At 49.1% G+C, this 19,686-nt stretch overlaps 2 protein-coding genes across 9 annotated transcripts in view; one reads left to right on the top strand and one right to left on the bottom strand.

The window, feature by feature from the left end:
* Window positions 1–13,554, top strand: part of prrc2c (proline-rich coiled-coil 2C) — a 30,633-nt gene extending 17,079 nt beyond the window's left edge. For 4 of the 7 annotated variants that reach the window (XM_023954002.2, XM_023954003.2, XM_078945640.1 and 1 more), the window contains 23 exons: window positions 522–685; window positions 1,583–1,838; window positions 1,922–2,132; window positions 3,009–5,435; window positions 5,919–6,076; window positions 6,183–6,334; window positions 6,412–6,799; window positions 6,899–6,984; window positions 7,073–7,267; window positions 7,348–7,605; window positions 7,691–7,783; window positions 7,887–7,988; window positions 8,070–8,238; window positions 8,348–8,572; window positions 8,643–8,764; window positions 8,834–8,982; window positions 9,068–9,299; window positions 9,424–9,552; window positions 9,637–9,831; window positions 10,042–10,142; window positions 10,494–10,620; window positions 11,725–11,961; window positions 12,055–13,554. In XM_023954002.2, the coding sequence (XP_023809770.1) occupies window positions 522–685; window positions 1,583–1,838; window positions 1,922–2,132; window positions 3,009–5,435; window positions 5,919–6,076; window positions 6,183–6,334; window positions 6,412–6,799; window positions 6,899–6,984; window positions 7,073–7,267; window positions 7,348–7,605; window positions 7,691–7,783; window positions 7,887–7,988; window positions 8,070–8,238; window positions 8,348–8,572; window positions 8,643–8,764; window positions 8,834–8,982; window positions 9,068–9,299; window positions 9,424–9,552; window positions 9,637–9,831; window positions 10,042–10,142; window positions 10,494–10,620; window positions 11,725–11,961; window positions 12,055–12,312 (6,434 nt within the window). In that variant the 3' untranslated portion in view covers window positions 12,313–13,554. The remainder of the gene's footprint in view (window positions 1–521; window positions 686–1,582; window positions 1,839–1,921; window positions 2,133–3,008; window positions 5,436–5,918; window positions 6,077–6,182; window positions 6,335–6,411; window positions 6,800–6,898; window positions 6,985–7,072; window positions 7,268–7,347; window positions 7,606–7,690; window positions 7,784–7,886; window positions 7,989–8,069; window positions 8,239–8,347; window positions 8,573–8,642; window positions 8,765–8,833; window positions 8,983–9,067; window positions 9,300–9,423; window positions 9,553–9,636; window positions 9,832–10,041; window positions 10,143–10,493; window positions 10,621–11,724; window positions 11,962–12,054) is intronic. The other 3 variants (XM_023954007.2, XM_078945641.1, XM_078945642.1) reach the window with 3 other exon arrangements.
* A 177-nt stretch (window positions 13,555–13,731) lies between these two features.
* Window positions 13,732–19,683, bottom strand: myoc (myocilin). 2 transcript variants are annotated; one of them, XM_023954016.2, is made up of 4 exons: window positions 19,047–19,683; window positions 16,460–16,552; window positions 14,734–14,945; window positions 13,732–14,654 (listed from the first exon to the last, which is right to left on the bottom strand). In XM_023954016.2, exons 1-4 carry the CDS (start codon window positions 19,531–19,533, stop codon window positions 14,073–14,075), a joined length of 1,374 nt encoding a protein of 457 aa, XP_023809784.1. In that variant the 5' UTR covers window positions 19,534–19,683; the 3' UTR covers window positions 13,732–14,072. The 2 variants fall into 2 exon arrangements, with proteins under 2 accessions (XP_023809784.1, XP_078801780.1); XM_078945654.1 differs by lacking the exon at window positions 16,460–16,552 and having other exon boundaries at window positions 19,047–19,682.
* Between the last annotated feature and the right edge of the window lie 3 nt (window positions 19,684–19,686).

The following is a 19,686-nucleotide window of genomic DNA, read 5'->3' as shown; positions in this document are numbered from 1 at the left end:
TTTTTTCCCGGGCCTGCACTCTGCAGCCGCCTCACTGCCGTCTCTCCGTCGGCAGCAGGAGAGCGACGTTCTCATCACGAAGAAACAAAAACCAAATCTTTTTTGGTTGAAATGCCTGTTTAGGTCAATGTTTTAGTTGAGACAAAACCCAAGAGACACTTGGTGACAGTTTTCAACGTTTAAGACATTAATTGAACCCCGAAGTAAATCTGTGAATACTTTCTAACTTTAGTGATCCGTTTCTGTTAGCGTTAGCCTCCTGCTCAAACTGCTGCCGTATTCTGCGGCGCTCTATGAGAGTAAAATGTCGTGATCCCTTCACGATATGCAGACATGTATTTGTAACGACAAGCTTGAAATATAAAGCCTTGATCAAAATAATAAAATAAAATATTCTGATCGAGTCTCCAACCACGTGTCCTGATCCAATCACGTGATTGGATCAGGACATCCCTAGTTTCAACATAGGAATAGCTTTTGATAACTGAAACATTTGACCTTAATTTTATTCTGTTTTGCAGTGGACGAGCCCCACGTGTCTCTGCCACACCTGGAAACTCCAAGTGGTGAAGAAATCCCCCCACAGCTGGAAGGAGAGGCTGCCTCTGCTGTGCGTCCATCTCTCATCTCAGGCTATTCCAAACAATTTCAAAAATCCTTGCCTCCCCGTTTCCTTAGGCAACAGGTAAAGCTGTCACCCTTTTAAGTTTACGATGATCTAACTCAAAATCACAGGTTATGATCCTGTTTGTGCTGGAAAATGTGTCTTTCCTAAATGTTCTATATCACTGACATCAGCTCATCAACATCGTGAGATTCAGCGTTTATCGTTTTTCTTTGCCACTGCAGTCAATGTCGGCGCCGGCTTAGCGGCGCATTGTCATGTTACCGTGACATGTTTCACCACATGACAAATAGTCAGTTTTTTGTAAAAAAAAACAAAACGATATTTTGTAAATGACGATGGTATAAGCGGGCCACAGGGTGGCATTCATTTCTGATAATGCACACTTTGTCGGCCATTAACACTTATATCACCTTATAGTTTTGTTTTACTATTAGCTATGGTCAGGATGAATACTGGATTCTGATTGGCTGCTGGGTGTGCATTAAAAAGTGATTAGCACAGTGATAACCACACACCTAAAAAAGAGGTTCCGGTCACATATCTGAAATGTTTTGTATCACTGCACTGGCTTCTTTAAAACAACCTTTAGCTTCATCATCTGGACAAAAACGAGCTGAAAGACGTGAACGATAGGCGATATCGTGTCAAGTTCCTTTACCGCTGCAGTCGCGGTCGGTGACGGCTCAGCCGTTACCATGACAATGCGCCGCACAACAAATAGTCCACCTTTTGTGAAAAAGTGATTTTAAACCTAAAAAGTAACACGACTTAATTACTAACGGTTGATTTAAGAATTATTTATTTTGTAAGTGACCATGGTATAAGTGGGATATTGGCCTTTGATGTGTCCAATACCAGAAATGAATGGACATTATTTCAAATAAAATTGGGTGAGATGTTCACCATCAATTAAACATTTCTTCATTATTTGCATCTATTTGTTTTTTTTCTCAGGAACAAATGAAGCAACAGCAATGGCAACAGCAACAACAAGGTGGGGGCACTGCCCCCACGCCAGTTGGTGGAAGTGTCCCAGCCACCCAGCAGCAGCAGCAGCAACACCGGTCCATGTATCAACCCATGGGCCCCCATCCCCAGCACTTGGCCTCAATGGGGTTTGACCCACGCTGGCTGATGATGCAGTCGTATATGGACCCCCGCATGATGTCAGGTCGACCCCCAATGGACATGCCAGCTAACATGCACCCTGGTGAGAAAATGCTCAAGAAAGCCTTAAAATGTGAAGGTTTCCTGTGATGGCCGGTATTTTTAGCTCTCTTCTAAACTTTTTAGGGAGAATGCCTTCAAAGCAGATAGTGCGGAGAGAACCAGCTGACAACTCCAGCTCAAGTTCGGACTCATTCGACCACTTGACCCGGCCGGTTCGTGACCATGGCTTGCACTCAGACTCACGAATGGTGTGGGGATCTGACCCATACCCACAGTCTGAGCCATTACCTTCTGCAACAACCCCAAAAGGACGAGATGATAATGAAGAACCAAGGTAAAATTAAATAAAACCTTGTAATAAAGCAGGATGACAAAGTCATCCCTAATAGTTTTCATCACTTCTTCTTACCATATAGATATTTTTTTAAATCACCAGTTCAAAGCACGCCGCCTCCTTTTCTTTCTTTTTTTTATAGCAATGCTTAACAAATGTTAACCAAAAAAGGTTACACTCATTAAATATACAATTATGACAGAAGTTACCCCTATATAACATTTTTTCACATTTAATTTGACAAAGCTAATTATGAGCATAACTTAGTTTGTATTGCACACCTAAGCCTTTCCAGGTAAGTTGAAAAGTATATTACTGCAGATGGTGTCATGTTTGTTTGTGCTGATATTTTGTCATAAATGAGTAGAGAATGGAACAAATAGTTTATTTCCAGCTCTGGGACCTACCTCTACCCAGTTGTGGTGGCTGTTGCTCCAGCAACATCCAGCCACTTTCCCTTAACCCTTGTGCTATCCTAGGCACTTTAACGTTGGGAGTTGGGTCATCTAGACCCACTAGACAGTGCTCTGAACCTTTTTTCTTCAATGATTTGTGATCTTCACTGGTGTCCATGGATTAAACCTTTATCCACCTTTGTCATGGTAGGAATAACACGTCAATGTAAGGGTGGGTTCATCTGGACCCCATAGGATAGCACAAGGGATAACTGGAGCTGTGTGACCGTTTAGACCCATCTCAGTGTTTTAACTTGGCTTGTTCCACCTTCTCTAGCTCTTCCCACTGTACGATGGAGGTTTTGTCTTCAGGCTTCTAAATCATTATCACCCTTGATTTTATTTCACTGTTGTCAGATCCAGTTGAGATCGTTTTCCAAAGATTCTGACTATATGATGTTTTTTCTTTTTTTTTTTTTAGAGTGAGCTGTAGTTTGGATCTGGACAGAGGTATTTCAAATCCCTATACTCAGGATCGCAATACTCTGGAGCCTCACAAGAAGGACTTTTTTCAGGACCCTTCAGAGTCCCTGCAAACATTTAAACAGGACCCAGACAGTGTTTCAGGACCTTTAGACAGGGTCCCAAGCAGTTCCAACTTTGATCGAGCAGAATCGGGCTTACCTAGTGGAGAAGTGGAAGCTCTTGGTAAAGCCATCCTCCAGAGAAGTGTCTCGCAGGGCTCCAGCCATTCCCTTAAGATAGATGAACCAAGGTTTGATGGGCTACCTCTGTCAACAAAATCATTTGAGCTACAGGATGCTGGAGAACTGAGTGAGAAACCCCAGAATGAACTCTGTGCTCAGTCAGCCTTAACCAGCAAGAGTGCCACACTTCCTTCTGATGGATTACACAAACAAGAGAAGTTGCCTCTGCCAGCTCCTAGTAAGCAAAAAGCAGAGCTTCGTTGGGCTGGAAGATCGGGGATTGGACGCAGAGAAGGACTAGGGGGAGACAGGCCGATTCGCAGGTCAGGGCCAATAAAAAAACCTGTCCTAAGAGATATGAAAGAGGAGAGGGAGCAAAGAGAAGAAAGAGAGAAACGTCATGAAAGGGGGGAACGAGGGGATCGGTCGAAAAAAGACCAGTCATCCAAAGTTACTAGTGCTGCTGCTTCTGCTGCTTCTGCTGTTGTGTCTGAAGGTTTTAAGTCTCACGGTGAAAGCAAGAAAGAATCTACGGAGATGGAAGACATTCAGACATCCCATTCAAGAGCCAGAGAATCCCAGCCTTCCTCGGGAGTGCCTACCTCTTCATCGCAAGAGGAGAAAGTGGAAAAGCCCAGTGCTGACAAGCACCCAGAACCAAAGTTAGCTTCTCGAAAAGAGTCCAACCTGTCTTCACGGGTTTACAGGCGAGAGGAAAGAGAGAGGGATCGGGACAGAAATAGGGAGAAAGACATGGACAAGGACAGGGAAAGAGAATGGCCCACTGATGCCAATTTCAAGGGGCGTGGCAGAGGGGAGTATTATTCTAGAGGACGGAGCTTTCGAGGATCTTATAGTGGTCGAGGTAGAGGGAGTCGGGGACGAAGTCGGGCAGAGTTCTATCGAGAGCCCAAATTACGCTCAGATCTGCCTTCTGTTGGAGGTGCTGCGGCCTTTCGCAACAGAGAAGAAAGCGAAACGCGCAGCGAAAGCTCAGATTTTGAGGTTATACCAAAACGGAGAAGGCGCCGGGGTTCTGACACTGATTCTGAAAGTGAGGGTGGAAGGGAGTCTGCCAGCGACACGGGACCTTCTGACCGCGAGCCCAGCACCAAACCTAGTCGTCTAATGAGGAGAGACCTTCCAGTTGACGGTCGTTCGGTGTCTCACAAGCCCAGCTTTGGGATGCCCCACATGGGAGAAAAGCTCGGGATTAGAGGTGAAGATGAAAGCAGGCCCAAGCCAGGATTTCTTCCAAAGGGGGAGCCTTCTCGCAGGGGAAGAGGTGGATTATACAATCGACGGGGTGGAACAAGGGAAAGGGGAGCCCCTCGGTCAGTCCCTCTCAGACGATCAACACCAAGAGATTGCGCTTTCCAGTGGCCCTCTAAACCTATGGAAACATTCAGGCCTGAGGATGCCGATTCTATATCAAAACATGACAATCTTGCCGACAGGCGCCCCCCTAAAACAGAGAGCAAGAAATTAGGAGAAGGTGCTCCTCATAGTAGAGAAAGGCCCCGTAGAGCCAGACCAGCTAGGCCCCCTAGGCAGGATAAGCCTCCCCGCTTTAGACGTTTGAAGGAGCACGAGGCAGCAGTGATGGCTTCTGGTGAGACAACAAAAAGTCCAGCCACCTCTTCGGTACCTACTGCAGCTGAGCCCGGTTTAACCCTAATTCCTGTTTCCCCAACCATTTCTCGAGCCCCCCCACCCGTGCCTGCCGACATGGCCACAGCCGTACCTGTACCCGACCAGCCTTCTCCTTTAGAAGCATCCTTAGCTGAGACCAGCAGTCCTGCCACTGGGGCAGTAGGTACCAAGTCCCCCGACTTGTCGAACCAGAACTCCTCCGACCAAGCAAATGAGGAATGGGAAACGGCTTCTGAGAGCAGTGATTTCAATGAAAGGAGGGAGCGAGAAGAAAAGAAAGGAGCCCTGGAGGCTGCTACTGAAGTAGCCTCGGCCTCCACCCCAGCACCTGCATCTCCCCAGGGCTCCATGACTCCCAATAAAAGCTTTGCAGATGGAGGTGCAACTCCAAAACGGGAAGGGTCCCAAGCAGCCAAGAGAAGTTTCTCAAGCCAGCGACCTACAGAGAGGCAGAATCGCAGAGGCAACAGTGGAGCTAAACCAGGTCGCAGTTACGCTGGAGGCAAAGGAGAGAGGAGAGGAGGTGGATCGAAAGCTGGTCGAAAAGGGTGAGTCTGAAACCTTCAAGCTTTAGTCTATTGTCCGTCTCTGTTTAAGCCCAACAGCAAAAGGAAGCTCAACTCCAATACCAGGGACTTCCCCATGTAGTTCTTAAGTCATGAAGAGTTCCTGTAAATAACATAAACATGTAAACACCTGTGTAAGTGCTTTTGATGTGTCAAACTTTATGTTTCATAAACCCTTGGAGTGGAAAAAGTCACACTGCAGAAAGAGAGTGCTAGACGGACAGACTCACGAGAAAAGCCTCAAATTCTGCCTGAATCTCTAAACCTTTGAACTTTATTCTGTAATGGCACAACCTCTTTGACTGCCCAATTTCCTTTTTCAGCCTCTTCACAAATGGTTGCTCAAAATGTCAGTCATCTTTGTTTTGGGTGAATGTTTATTTGCAAGTACATGCCTTTAAACTTTAGAGCAGTGACGAAAGTAAAAGTTTAGTTTGAAGTTGCTTTTTTTTCTCCTTAAAACAGCCTTGCAGCCCAGCAGAACGTTGATGCACCAGCAGCCGGAGGAGCAGCCCAGAAACTTGCTAAAGAGCAGTCTGCCCGTGGTAAAGACGAGGGCAAACTGGCCACCAAGAAGCCCAAGGAGAATGCGCTTTCTCAGTTTGACCTCAACAACTATGCCAGTTAGTCAACACTTTTCTATCGTTGGCACTTGTCACACACAAAGTCTATGCTACGCCCTTGCTGGTCGCTCTTACACAGCAAGAAACGAATGTCTGATTCTTGTAGGTGTTGTGATTATCGACGATCACCCAGAAGTTACCACAGATGACCCGCAGTCCAGCGCCAATGACGATGGCTTCACCGAAGTCGTCTCCCGCAAGCAGCAGAAACGCCTGCAGGACGAGGAGAAACGGAAAAAAGAAGAGCAGACTACTCAGGTGAGAAAAGTTGTTGTTTTTGCTGTAAATTCCAAAAACTAATGATGGCCAGCTGTACTCACCTGTTGATCTTACAGAACTGGGGTAAAAAAGGCTCTGGTGAAAAGAGCAGAGGAAGTGGAGGAAAACTGCCCCCAAGATTTGCCAAAAAGCAGTCGTCTCAACAGCAGCATCATCATCAGCAGCAGCAGCAGCAGCAGCCGCCGCCGCCACAGGCCTCGCAGTCTCAGCCTCCTGTCACTGCTGCCCCAACTTCCCAGCAACATTCTCACACTGCCCCCTCCCAGCCCACTTTGGCTTCGCTGGAAGGAGCCACAGCTCCCATCTCATCCATCCCCCCTGGTACTGTGGACGCCCCCTCAAAGAGCCTCGCCCTGGCCCCCACGCAGACCCACAGCACTTTGGGCACCGAGCTGTGGGAAAACAAAGCAGCAGGCTCCTCTGTTCTTCCTGATGTTAAGAAGCGTGAGTGGACAAGTTGATTATTGACTTTGTCTTTAGGGAAATTCTTGATCAGTTGACATCTATTTGCCAAAAATAAATACGTGTAACTTTTTGTCGCAGTTGGTCCCATCAGCCCTCTGCAGCCCCCGTCAGTGAGTGCTTGGAACAAACCTTTAACCTCCTTTACTGCTGCGACCTCTGCTGAGGTAACCTCACGGCCTCTATTCCTTCACTCACACATGAATCTCCTTCCGTTTGGGGCATACCAAATAAGAATTATTTTTGTCCAATTAGGGCCTAAAACCTGGAGTTGACGCCAGTGCAGATTTGGGAATAGACGCCATCCAGTTTGGAGCACCGTCATCTGCAGGCAGCACCGACAGTGATGGAGGCCCGGCGTTGTTGGAAAGTGTCCCTGAAATCAAACTGCCGGCTCCCAAAGAACAAAGACAGAAACAAACTCGAGCCGGTCCAATCAAAACACAGAAGGTGGGAATGCTGCTGAACAGATTTTTTTTTTAGCTGCTGGACTGTGGCCAAATGTTGAACATTTTTCTCCTCTTCCTCAGCTGCCTGAGATGGAACCGGTAGAAACCAAGGAGTACAAACCGGGCCCTATTGGTAAAGAGCGCTCCTTAAAAAACCGCAAAGCCAAAGACGCTCGTGGAGCCGAGGGAGAAGCGCTGGAGGGCGGGGTTTCAGCTGGAAGTGCCACCAGAACCGCTGACCCCAGTCCTCCTTCCAGTGACACTGTAGTACCTGAACTGGGAGGAGAGATGGAGGGAATGATTACAGTACCTTCAGCAGAGTACAGCACTAACTCGAAGGTACGGAACAGAAACATTTATTATTACAACAATCAGAAGTCGTGTTGGGGTTGAGGGTTTTTTTGTTTTGTTTATCCTCTGTTAGGAATCTGTGATGGACTATACCACACCCTCCTCCTCCCTAGCTGACAGTGTTCCTACTGGAGGGAACAAAATGGAGGAGAGTTTAGTGGCCAACGTGAGTCCAAATCCTCAAACAACAGTATATAATGCCAACACTTTTTAATTCCACGGTTGAAGTTTGGTTTCTTATTTTTCTCTGGGTTTTTTTCTTTCTCTAGGTGGCTCTTCCTCATTCCTTGCCTCTTCCTCGCCGAGAATCCCTGCAGCAGAGCTCCAGCCTCAGCACAGTTTCCACCGCCACTGCTGACTTAACGTTGAAGGTAAGGCCCACCGGCCCACCGCCGTGCTGCCCGCTTCTATACGCAGGCCATCAAACATCCGTTTGTGCCCGTTACCCTCAGATGGAGTCGGCCCGTAAGGCTTGGGAAAACTCCCCGAGTCTGGAAAAGAATTCTCCTGTCACCTCCTCGTCTTCTCCCATCACCTCCTGTGCGTCTTCATACTCTTTTTCCTCGACTTCCATGCCACAGATCCCTGTGGCTTCTGTAACCCCGAGCACCTCCCTGCAAGGTAACTTCTGACTTTTTCCCATCTTAACTTGCTGGAGGCGTGCTTTACCTCCGTCATTCCGTAGTGAGTCATTTCCCCCCATCCTCAACATGTTTCCCTTCACACCCAGCAGGTTCTGGCACCTACACAACACCCTCCCACAGCACCAAGACCACCTCCGCCTCTGACCCCCCTAACATCTGCAAGGTGAAGCCCCAGCAGCTTCAGGGTGGGGGTCTGACAGCCTCCGCCGGTGGCACCAACAGCGCCAGCAGCTTCTCCCAGCTCAGCTGTGTGCCCCCCCTCCTTCCACAGCAGCAGACTCCCCAGGTCTACGTCTCTCAGTCTGCAGCAGGTGAGAGCACGCGGCCCCCGCAGCATGAATGAAAACAGCGTGATGTTGCATCTCTAACAAATGTCTTTAGGTTCTGCAGCTCAAATTCCAGCGTTTTACATGGACACCAGCCACCTTTTCAGCACCCCTCACCATCGTCTGGCCCCTCCCTCTCTAGCACAGCAGCAAGCCTTTCAGCCTGGCCTTTCACAGGTAGGCTTTCGTTTTGGAAACACGTTTCAAAGTCCTTGGACGTCGGACTCTCAGCCAACTGTCTTGCAGCCGACCGCCGTGCAGCAGATTCCCATCCCCATCTACGCGTCAATGCAGGGCCAGCCCCAGCACACACACCAGGCTCAGCTGGGGCTCAGCACCGGGCCCCCGGTGTCTCAACCACAGGACCTGTTCAGCTCTTCGCTGCAGCCTTACAGGTATGACGTTGCCTCCTAACCTTTTAGAATCTCTACAAAAGAAGCCGCGTGCCCTCCAAACATGTTCCTGTGGGCGCTCCCTCAGGTCCCAGCAGGCGTTTATGCAGAGCAGCCTGTCCCAGCCCTCCATGATGCTGTCAGGGCCGTCCCTGCACAGTTATCCTGGCGTTCAAGGCCCCGACCTGGGAAAGGCGCAGTCCAGCCTGGCCTATCAGCAGCCTTCCTCCACTCAACACATTCCCATACTGTTTGAACCACAGCTCAACCAGCCCTCTGGTATGGGAGCCTCCCAGCTGATGGACACTCACCTGCTGCAGGTAACCGCTGACCGGATGGATCAGTGCTGAACTCTTCTCACGTGCTACCAGACGTTTGCTCAAATTCAGAGGTGTTACGGTGCGGCTCATGCATGTTTCTGAGACATTTCTGATTGCTGCTTAGGCTCGACAGAGCATCAGTCAACACTCAAACTTGTACTCAGGACAAGTACAACAGCATGGACAAAGCAGCTACTACAGCAGCACTCAGTCACCCAGTTCTGCTATGCAGCAGGCAAGGACTCAACGATATGTTTGTGCAAACTTTTTTCTACAAATTTATCTTCTGCTTGTGTTTCAACTGAAGTTGTGAAGAGGATTTCTAATTTTTCTCCAGGTAACGGTTCCACTGCCAGGTTCCCAGTTGTCCATGCCAAACTTCGGCTCGGGTGGGGGCCAGCCCCTCTTAGCCCTGCCCCCCACCCCTCCTCAACCCCAGCCCCCCAATCTCAATCGACAGCCCCCAGCTTCTCAGGCGTACAGGGGGATGATGGGCCCTAACCACAGCCTGATGCAGCCTCCAAGCAGCAAGGTTCGTGTTCAGCTTTTAGTTGCTCCTGTAATAGTTTGTGTTGTTTGAAACTCCACAAACTCGTTTTTCAGACGGGTAAACAGGAAAGATCAGAATTATTTTAGACCTTTCAACTCTTTCAAAATGCTCTTCTGCTCTGGTCAGACAGAGAGTCTTGCGTTTCCTGAGTTCATCAGCAGTTTTCCCGTCTTTTTCTTGTGACTCCTGCAGATGGACATGGATCTGAAGCTCTTTGGCAGCGGGATGGATGTGAAGCCTGGAACTCCTCCAGTCAGCGGCAGGAGCACAACACCCACCTCCAGCCCATACAGGTCCGGTTCTGTTGAGCATGAGCCTTTTCTGAAACCTTTGGAATGTTCTAATGCTGTCACAGGACCTAGGTTAGGCTGTGTTCACCAGGGCACAAGCTCCTCTGGCGTTGAATGAAATTGTTTGTTGGAAAAGACGCTGTCCTCAGTGTGCGAGTCTGTAAATGAAGGGCGTCACGTTTGCAGCACAAAAAACACGCAAAGCGCTGTATGCACTCAAAGTGTGGAGATGTGAGCGTTCTGGTGCCAGGGACTGCAGAATCCTGAGTCTCCACTCTGCTAGCAGAGTCCAGAGCTGCTGCCTCTCCGGCTGTCTGACCGCTTGTCCGTGTTTTCCCCAATGTACTCGTGCAGGGCCAGCTCCACCTCCCCCAGCAGTCAGTCCAGCAAAATGAACAGCCTGCTGTACCAGAAGCAGTTCCAGCCCAGCTCTGCTGGCCTCAGAATGACACAGCACTTCCCTGGACAGTTCAACCCGCAGGTTAGAATCCCTTGCTGATCTCATAAGCATTCTTTGTTTTTGGTTAAATGCTATATAACATCAAAAAAATGGCAGAAGATACTAATAAAAAGTTTTCCTGTATCTCTTTCTTCATTATAGTATCTTCTGCCATTTTTTTGATGCTTAAGTCCTTCCACAATTTTTCAGCAATTTCAACCGTTATTCAAATGTTCAGCTTTTTCCAGCTGTGTCTTTTGGTTCTTCAAATCCTTGAACTTTTCAAGATATTCCAGGATTTTTGCTTCCATTGAAAAACATGGAGAATCCTTGTAAACCTTTTCTTGTTTCAACCATTATAACTTTGACATACTTTTAGCTAGAGACACCAATCAAACTACAAAATATCCACAATACTTTATACTGATTCCAATTCTTTCAGATTTTTAAAATATGTTTTAGTATTTGAGATATAAACCATTAAACTTATGGTAATTTCCGCTTTATAATGGGTTTTAATGGGAGAGGCTTCCGACATTTTCACCAAAGTTCCCCGTTTCTAAGCTTCTTATTTTGTCATTCTTTCGGCTAGAGACACCATTAAAACGTTAGTCCTCTCAAGGTTTTGGACTGCAGCATATTTTAGTCTTGTGATTGATGCAATTTACAGTTCTTGTCACAAATTGACTTCAAGCTTTGATAACTTTTCAACAATCTCCCCGCTCTGGCGTGACGTCATACCTTAGCCTTCAACTTTTACAAACAAAGCTTCCTTAAGTTTAGAATGTCAAATCAATCCCAAAAAATATGTAAAAATGTAGGCATTTTTGTTGGCTTTTCAATAATGTATTTTGTGTCAAGATGTTAGTTTTACTTTTCGTTTTAATCACCCCTGATGCCAGAGAGTCGCAGCACTAACTGATCAAAAACAGCTGTAATGTGTGCCGTCCACTGTACCTGGTTGGTGGCGTCATGGCGTGACACGCTACTTTGCTGGTTATTTACTGCATTTTTCACAAATATCTTTTTTGTTGTTGTGCTGTTGTCACTTTATGGTCACCTTTGATCATTTCTTTCTTTATTTTTTTTCCAATTATTACCCTTTAAGTTCCATTTTCACACATCTGTTGCTGTTTTTCCTTTCAGATTTTATCTCAGCCCAGCATGGTTTCTCCTGTGATTCGCACTCCTCGTGCTACATCCTACGGGGGGGGTGTCCAGCGTTCTCCCATGGGACCTTCGCTCAATGTGGGCGCTGGTCTCATGCCCCACCCTCGACCCCAGCATCCACAACACGGCCTGCACCCACCCCGAGGCCCCCCTGGTCCTTCCCTCACTGCCAGGGCCACCCAGGCAGCTCTGAAGGCTGAGCAAGACCTGAAGGTAGCTGCAGGTTCCTGTGCTTTGGAGTCCTGCTCGGTGTGGTTATTTTGAGGAATGGGGGTGTCTCATTTCTTTTTTCTGCACCCCCTTAAGGCCAAGCAGCGAGCTGAGGTGCTCCAGTCCACTCACAAGTTTTTCTCGGAACAGCAGCAGCAGCAGATGAAGCCCCCCCAAGTTGGCAAACCTCCTCGACTCGACCAAGGAGGAAAACCAGCTCTGGACACGTCGGGCTCAAACCACCAGACGGGAGCTGAACGCCCCGATGCCGACAAGCCCCCCCTCTCTACAACCAAGCCCATTCGGACTGGTCCCATTAAGCCACAGGCCATCAAACCAGAAGAGGGCAAATAAAGAGCTGGAGGCCTCTTCTGGTCCCAGAATCCATGCTGATCTAGTGGTTTAGGCCTCTTGTTAAACCTGGAGAAGAGTGGAGGAGGAAGAAGCAGAAGACGGTGACGCTGCCGTCGTCTGCTGCGTAATCTCTCATCACTGCAGGTGTGGGGGGGTCGTTCGAGGTGGATTTTTTTTTTTTTTTTTTTCATGGCTCGATGCTGATTTTAAAAAAAGATCCACAGGTTTGACAGATATGTAATTCCAAAAGAACATTGGAGGTTTGCTGTTGTTCTGTTGGAACTGTTTTTTTGTTTTTCAACTTTTTCCTGCAAGTGACGTCACAAACATGAATGGAGACGTTTGAGTTCAGTATTCTTCTTTTCCTGAAGGAGATGTTAGTGAAACAGACTTTACCCTCCTAATTAGTGCATAGAATGTGCCGTTGCTCCTGTTCAGCCGTTCCATCCATGGACTGGCGCACGCAGACACCAAACCACAAAAGAAAATGTGACAATAGCAGCATTTGACTGACTGACTGACTGACTGGTCTGCCTGTGGGCCTTCGCTCCTGCCTTCTGCTCTCGTTTCCTCGCCTGCAGTCGTCTGCGTGTCGGGTGTGTGTGTTCGTACACGGCTTGTTTGTCTCGAGCCAAAGGGTTAAGGCGACGGCCTCCTTGAGCTGCTGTCAAACCAACGCCGATGCTTTGAGTGGACTCTGAGGCTTGCATGGATGATGTCAGATCACTGTTTTACACCCGGTTCAGTATCAGAGCAACACGCCCACCCATCCGGCTTTCACACACGCCTGACTATATGAAGCTCCCAGACCTGCTGCTTAGAACGGTTTCAGCGCCCTTAGCTAGTATTTCATGGCAGGACGAGATTTGAAAGAAGTCAAACGGTTGAGGGTCTTTGCTGACTTTCACTGAAAAAGCAAACGAGTTAAGGACAAAGAAAATCCGAAATCTCAAGTCCTGAAGGACACTTCTCTGCTGGCCCCTCCCACAACGCTCTCGTCTTAGGTCGCTGATGAGAAACCTTAAGAATTGTACAGTAGTATACACCCTGAGGTGGGGAGGGATTCCCCTCACATCTGCCCACGCTGGGGGAGACTCCTTCGTCGGGAGGATGACAGAAGAGGAGGCGTAATGACCTATTGTTTTTGTTGTACAGGGGTTTCATCACTGTATTAAATATGTACTGTATTATTTACATTCTCTTGGTTTGGTTACAGAAACTAATAAAAAATAATATACTGTTTCATTTAGTCAGCGCCTTCATTTTTCAGGCTGAACTGCTTTTGACCACTAGGGGTCCTCAGAGGTTTCTGCAGGAGCTGCTGCATGAAGTCAGGTCTGAATGTGACGTTTCATCCTAGATTTAAGCTGAACCCACACAGATTTAAGCCACAAGACTTTATGTGCATTTGACACAAAATGGAAAACAGTCAAGTTTATTTCATACGCTGTCTTGATGCTGCAAATGCATGCAATAACCATGCATTCTTTCTCAGATCTATGTAGAACCACGGGATTCGGCTATACAAATAGTTGAGCTTTAAGCACAAACATTGCTGCTCCATTTCCAGATATACTTTGATTAAAACGTCAAACATCAGGATTAAAAGCGGTATAAAAATAATTCCTCTTTCATTTGCCACTAATCCAGTTCTCCACAGTCGTGCTTGGGCTAACATCTGCCGCTCGCGTTGCTCTAAAGGTTTGAGTCTCTGATGCAGGAACAGGTCGGCGTCGCTGAAACGGTTGGGCCTGCTGGCCTCAGGTGGCCGGGCTGTGACTCATCCTGATGTCGTAGGACACCAGGTGAAAGTTGTCCCACGCAAACAGCTTCCTTTGGGCCAAGCTGTAGTCGATCATGCTGTTGTAGCGATACTTGTTTTTGAAAGGGATGGATACGGCCTTCCCCTGGCTGGTTTCTGTGTCGTAGACATAGTTGATGGTGCTGTCCGGAGCAGAGTAGCTGGCCACGGTGTACATCTTCCCACAGATGATGAAGGAGTTGGCCACGGACGACTTCCTGATGTTGGTCTCCCAGCTCCTCCTGACCTCCAGACTGAGCGGATCCAGCAGTGAAATCACGATGGCTCCTTGGGCCTTGCTGGTGGAGTAGACCGCCCACAGCCCCTTCTCGTCCACAGCCAAGTCGATGTCCGTGTAGCCTCCCCAGGAGTAGGGGAACTGGCCGTGGAAGCCGGCGTGAGGAAGCTCCCGGCGGGCAGCCACGTGCTCAGCAGCCAGCTCGTAGCGGATCAGAGTGCGGCTGAGTCTTCTCTGGTAATACAGGGAGCCTCGGTAGAGAGTGGCCCCGGTGCTCTCCAGGGGGTCCAGCAGCAGCAGGACCTGAAACGGAAAATGAGGAGAACTTGACGGGGAACGCTTTGGGGTTTGTGGCTCAGTGTGAGTGCTGGGGGAGACCTACTTTAGATGGGAAACCTTTAGAGAGCTGCTCCAGGTCTTCATATCCAAACAGCTGCCTGACCTCCGTGCCAACGGTGTCAATGCGCCACACCATGTTGGGTCCATATGGAGAGACCGGCTCAGGATCCTGCATCCAGACTCCATATTTCCCCGCGATGTTGTCGGCCCTTCTGTGACTGACCGGCTCTCCAACTGACAGCAGGTCACCACAGCCTGCAGGGGGAGAGAGGGATCGAGATTCTCAGTCAGCTCTTTAAAGCAGGTTTGTCGTTTTCATCGGCGATGTGCTATTTTGGTCTTATTCAATAAAAACTACACAGTCAAACGGGCTTGATGGGAACTTAAGGACACTCCATGATTTCGTTCGGAGCTTTTTGAGTGTTAACTGCTGGAGTCCGGCCTGGGCTCCATCGGAGCGCCAAGACTCGGCGTTCCAGCTGTGGAACTATTGGTTTTAGCAGTGGGACACATGGAACGCCTGACTCTGGTGCAGCACAGCCTTCATGGTGGCCTTCATGACTTTAAGAGGCCTGGTTCTGTCAGTACAGCCTCAGCCTTATGTAGGACAGGTGCTGTCAGGTGGGAAACGCCCTTTCGTTTGGCATTAGCGCCAAACATCTCAGGTGTCCTTTCTACATGGGGTGGTGTTTGCTCAGAAAAATGGCAGCTATGATGTCATGCACTTCAAAAAAGAGGGTTATAAGCCTTTGAGAACAGATGGCTCTTGAAAGCCTGATCACTCTGCTTGTTTTTAACAATTTAACCCTTGTGCTATCTTGTGGGGTCCAGATGACCCCACCCTTCCATTGACGTGTTCTCCCTACCATGACAAAGGTGGATAAAGGTGGAAAGATTTCATATAATCCATGGACACCAGTGAAGATCACAAATCATTGAAGAAAAAAGGTTCAGAGCACTGTCTAGTGGGTCTAGATGACCCAACACCTAATGTTAAAGTACCTTGGAGACTAGACCCTAGCTGTACATTTCTTCTATTGGACCAGTCATCACTGTTTGGGCTGCATCAGGTGTTCCAGGTTCTGTTGGACTCAACACCCTTGGTCCAGGTAATCAGCGATAGAGCAGGAAGGGTGGAAGATTTCCAGCCTTGGTGTGTTCTCTCATGCAAAGATCAGGACGGTGATGGCGTTTCTTCTCATTATGGAGGCAGGCGGGACACCAGAAGAAGCTCCCCGTTGTTCTCCAGCTTCTGCACAACCAGAAGGTTGCTTGGATTTTTAGCGCCTCCCTAAATGCTACCCTGTCGCCAGGTTCCAGGACAACACATTTAGGGGCCACATGGGTCTGAAACACATGTCTGTTTGGCTTTCAGTGTTGATAGAAGAAGGTTTTCTGTTGCTGGAGGTACTTTTCCCCACAACATCAAAGTGGGAAGAAAACCCAACCAGAGAAGGTCAAAGGTCGTCTCTGATGGCATCCTAACTGGAGGGGCTTTCTTTCTCCTCCTACGAAACAACAGAAGTCCTCTGATCACAGCTCAGCATCCAGGCTGGATTCCTGTCCTAAATTCCTGGATATTTATAGCAGGAGTTTGTTGACAGGAGCGACAGACGCGTTTAGCTGGGAAGGATCACAGTCCGGCGCCTCGCCGGGCTCATCTTTCACTCTCAGCTTTGCTATGTCTGAAACGTGGAGGTGTCGCTTCCTAGACCAAAATGTAAACTGCAGAGAAGCTGGAAGTTGTGGTTTGGGTCAGAGACCGATACCTGTTTGGTTCTGTTTGCTGTCAGGAACTGGAACCTCCGTCACCTCCGCCTTGAGCTCCTGGAATGCTGGGGACCCATACTGCCACGCGGAGTCTGCGACGACACGACACAGAGTTAGATCAGGAAGCTGCGCGGGGCGGGCGCGTGGCCGGCGCTTGGCCCCAGAGCCGCGCGGGGCCGGCGCGGGCCCCAGAGCCGTCTCACCTGTGCGCCCTCGCCACCAGGTGAGACGTGGAGGAGACACACAGGCAGTTTCCCTCCCAGGGATTCCCGTTCACGCTCAAGATGTCTATGTGCGCGCGCGCGCTGACAGTGGGGAATGTGACCGCTGTCATTCGGGCTACTGTGGCGTCAGACGGTCCCGCCACGTGACACACTGAACAGCACGCACGCTCCCGGGGCTGTCAACTCAAATGGCCTATGGGCACCACAAGCCCGACTCTCTGCTTCCCACTCCTTTTACAGGACGATGATGATGATGATGATGATGATGATGATGATGATGATGATGATGATGATGATGATGATGATGATGATGATGATGATGTTCTCAGAGCGAAAATCCGCCGCGAAGCAGAAGGACCTCCCCCGGTGGCTGAACGGATCCCCGCCGTGATGCAGGCGGAGCTGCTGGCTCAGAAACCAGGATTTTCCCCCTCACCTGCTACGCAGTCACACTTTCACACCAGGGAGAGGCAGGAACAGCTGCTGGAGTTCCCCTGCATCCAAGATGAGCCACAGGCTGTCAATCAGATCCACAGTCATGGATGGAGGATGTTCACATATCCTATCAAGTTCAAGCTTTGCATGCAGAGCAGATAGGCCAAGAATGGTCTGCATCAATGCTCAGAACAAGTGTCCGGTGGTGACTCGGCTGAAACGAGGGAGGTTTGTCACGTGACTCAGCCTAAAACTAAACATGGACACACCAAGCAGCAGGAAAGAGTTCACCAATCACATCCGTGATCGGATCAGTGAGATCTGGAGCTGTGGCCAGCAGAGAGGGACCCCAGAACTGTGACCTGAAACAGCTTAAAGCAGCCGAGATCTGTGAACGGCGAGGAAAAACATCCTACAGGAACAGAGACTGGAAAGAACCACGTGAGACAACGGAGGTTTGTGCTGGCCCTCCGTTGCTGCTGTGTGCCGGTGCAATGCCAGCAAGAAGAACAACAAAATCATCAAGAGGGTGAGCTCTGTGGTGGGACTGAAGCTGGCTCTGGAGGAGGAGGCAGAGCAGAAAACTGAGCAGGTTCAGGGCCATCATGAGGAATCCCTCCCATCCCCTACATGAGGAAGGAGGAGCACATTCAGCAACAGACTGCTGTCAGCGCTGCTCCACAGACCGACTGAAGAAACGTTTTGTTCCACGTGCCATCAGGCAGTACAACTCACTGGAGGAGCAGCTAAGAAGCAATTTCTTCTAATTCATTTTAACCCACTGATTTTTTAATAATTGAATCCATTGATTTTTGTATCTATTAATCTATTTTATCCATTGATATTTTTATTTTGTTTAATCTATTGATTTTTAAACCATTGGCCTTTATTGTTTTTTATGTGTGTGTGTGTTTTATGATTGTCAGTAGATGGACATTTTTTAATTTCCTCAGGAATTAATAAAGAATCTATCAGCTCAGGCCTCCCTGATGCCATCAATCATCCTGCAGGTTCATGCTTTCTTTCATTTTAAGGGAGTATCGTACATAAATGAAGATTACTCGCTGCAGAACATTCACTCGGAGGTTTTGAACAGGAAGTCCCGCCTGGCTTGTTGGTGATGAGGTCCAGGAGTCAGAGTGAGAGCACAGGCAACCGAAAATAGTTTGACGAATGTCTTCTGTCTTCTGGTCTTGGATGTCCTCCACCTGCTGGGATCCGTTGGTCTTCCTGAGGGGCCCTCTCGGTATGCAGGTGAGAGCCTGACGCACTCACCAGATAACCTGCTACGTGGTGGAGGGGCTTCGGAGGCCCCTGAAGCGTGGGGAGCCTCTCAGGAACTAGAGAGAAAAGATTTACTGCTGCTGGAAAACTCAGTCGTTCACAGCAAATGAAGCCGAGAGCCAAGAAACAAAAACAGAGTTCTAGTTGTCCTAAGAAACAAAAACAAAACCCCTTTTTTTGTGCTCCTGCTGGAGGAGAAACTGCTTGTAAAATGAGCAGGACTTCTCCACAGATATTAAACTGATCCTCTCTGCACCCCCCCCCCCCCCAGCTGCTAAATGCAGCACAGGAAACTGGACCTGAGGGTCTCCAACAGACAACCAAAACATTACAGCGCAAACGCACACATGAAAAGAAGCGTGAGCCGCTGCACGCCGCACAAACATCATCCCTCTTTCAGGAGACCGGAGCTGAGATGACAGAAGCACAACGGTCCAGCTCACTGAGAACAGCCTTCCTGTCCACGTTAGGGAAAAGCAAGTGGCATCCTAAAAGTCGGGATTTCCATTTGCTTTGACAGAACATGAACATTTCTTTGCAAAAAGTCAACGACTGTCACAAAAAAATGTGCCAACAAAGTCCAAACTTGAAATGTTATCGACCGTGTTGAGATGTCTGTACAGCATGTGTGCTCCTCCCTTACCCTCGAGGGGTCTCGTCGGGGCCCTGTCCCTCTGGGGGTGGCTCGGCGGGGCCGCCGGCGTCTGAGGACAGGGTCTCTTCCTCAGCCGTTCCGTCTCCCTCCTCATTTCCTCCATTCTGAGCTGAAGAGCCTTCATCTCCCTCTTCAGACGCTCCTTTTCGCCCTGCAACAGACTCCTCTCTGCCACGGCTCGGTTCAGTGCGTCCTGCAGCTCAGCCTGAGCTCTGTCTCCAGCACCCTGACGCCCCCCCGGAGGCTGGAGGCTCTTACCGCTCAGCTGGGACACCAGCATCTCCAGCACGCCGAGTCTGACCTTCAGAGCCTCCACTTCTGGAGCTGCAGGCTGTGGGCAGCTGGCCTCCACAGGGCTGGGTACGGTGAAGCTGTAAACACACCTCCCGCTCCTGTCGTTTCCTCTCCACAGAGACGCCTGGTCCTGAGCGTCACCTTGCAGCAGGAGCCCGGCGAGCAGCAGGAGCAGGAACATGTTTGAGACGCTTCTCTGATCCGGTTCCTCTGAGGCCCCTGATCTTCTCCGTCCAGCGCTGGAGCGTGGCTGAGCTTTACCTCCAGTCTGCTTTCCCTCCCTGTGAGCTGAGCTTTTCACCAACAGCTCACAGATATTTATACAGCCTGGAAG

This window comes from Oryzias latipes, chromosome 4 (assembly GCF_053564925.1).
Source record: "Oryzias latipes strain Hd-rR chromosome 4, Olatipes_Hd-rR_3.1".
In the NCBI taxonomy this organism is placed as follows: domain Eukaryota; kingdom Metazoa; phylum Chordata; class Actinopteri; order Beloniformes; family Adrianichthyidae; genus Oryzias; species Oryzias latipes.
This window is presented reverse-complemented; position numbering and strand designations above follow the sequence as displayed.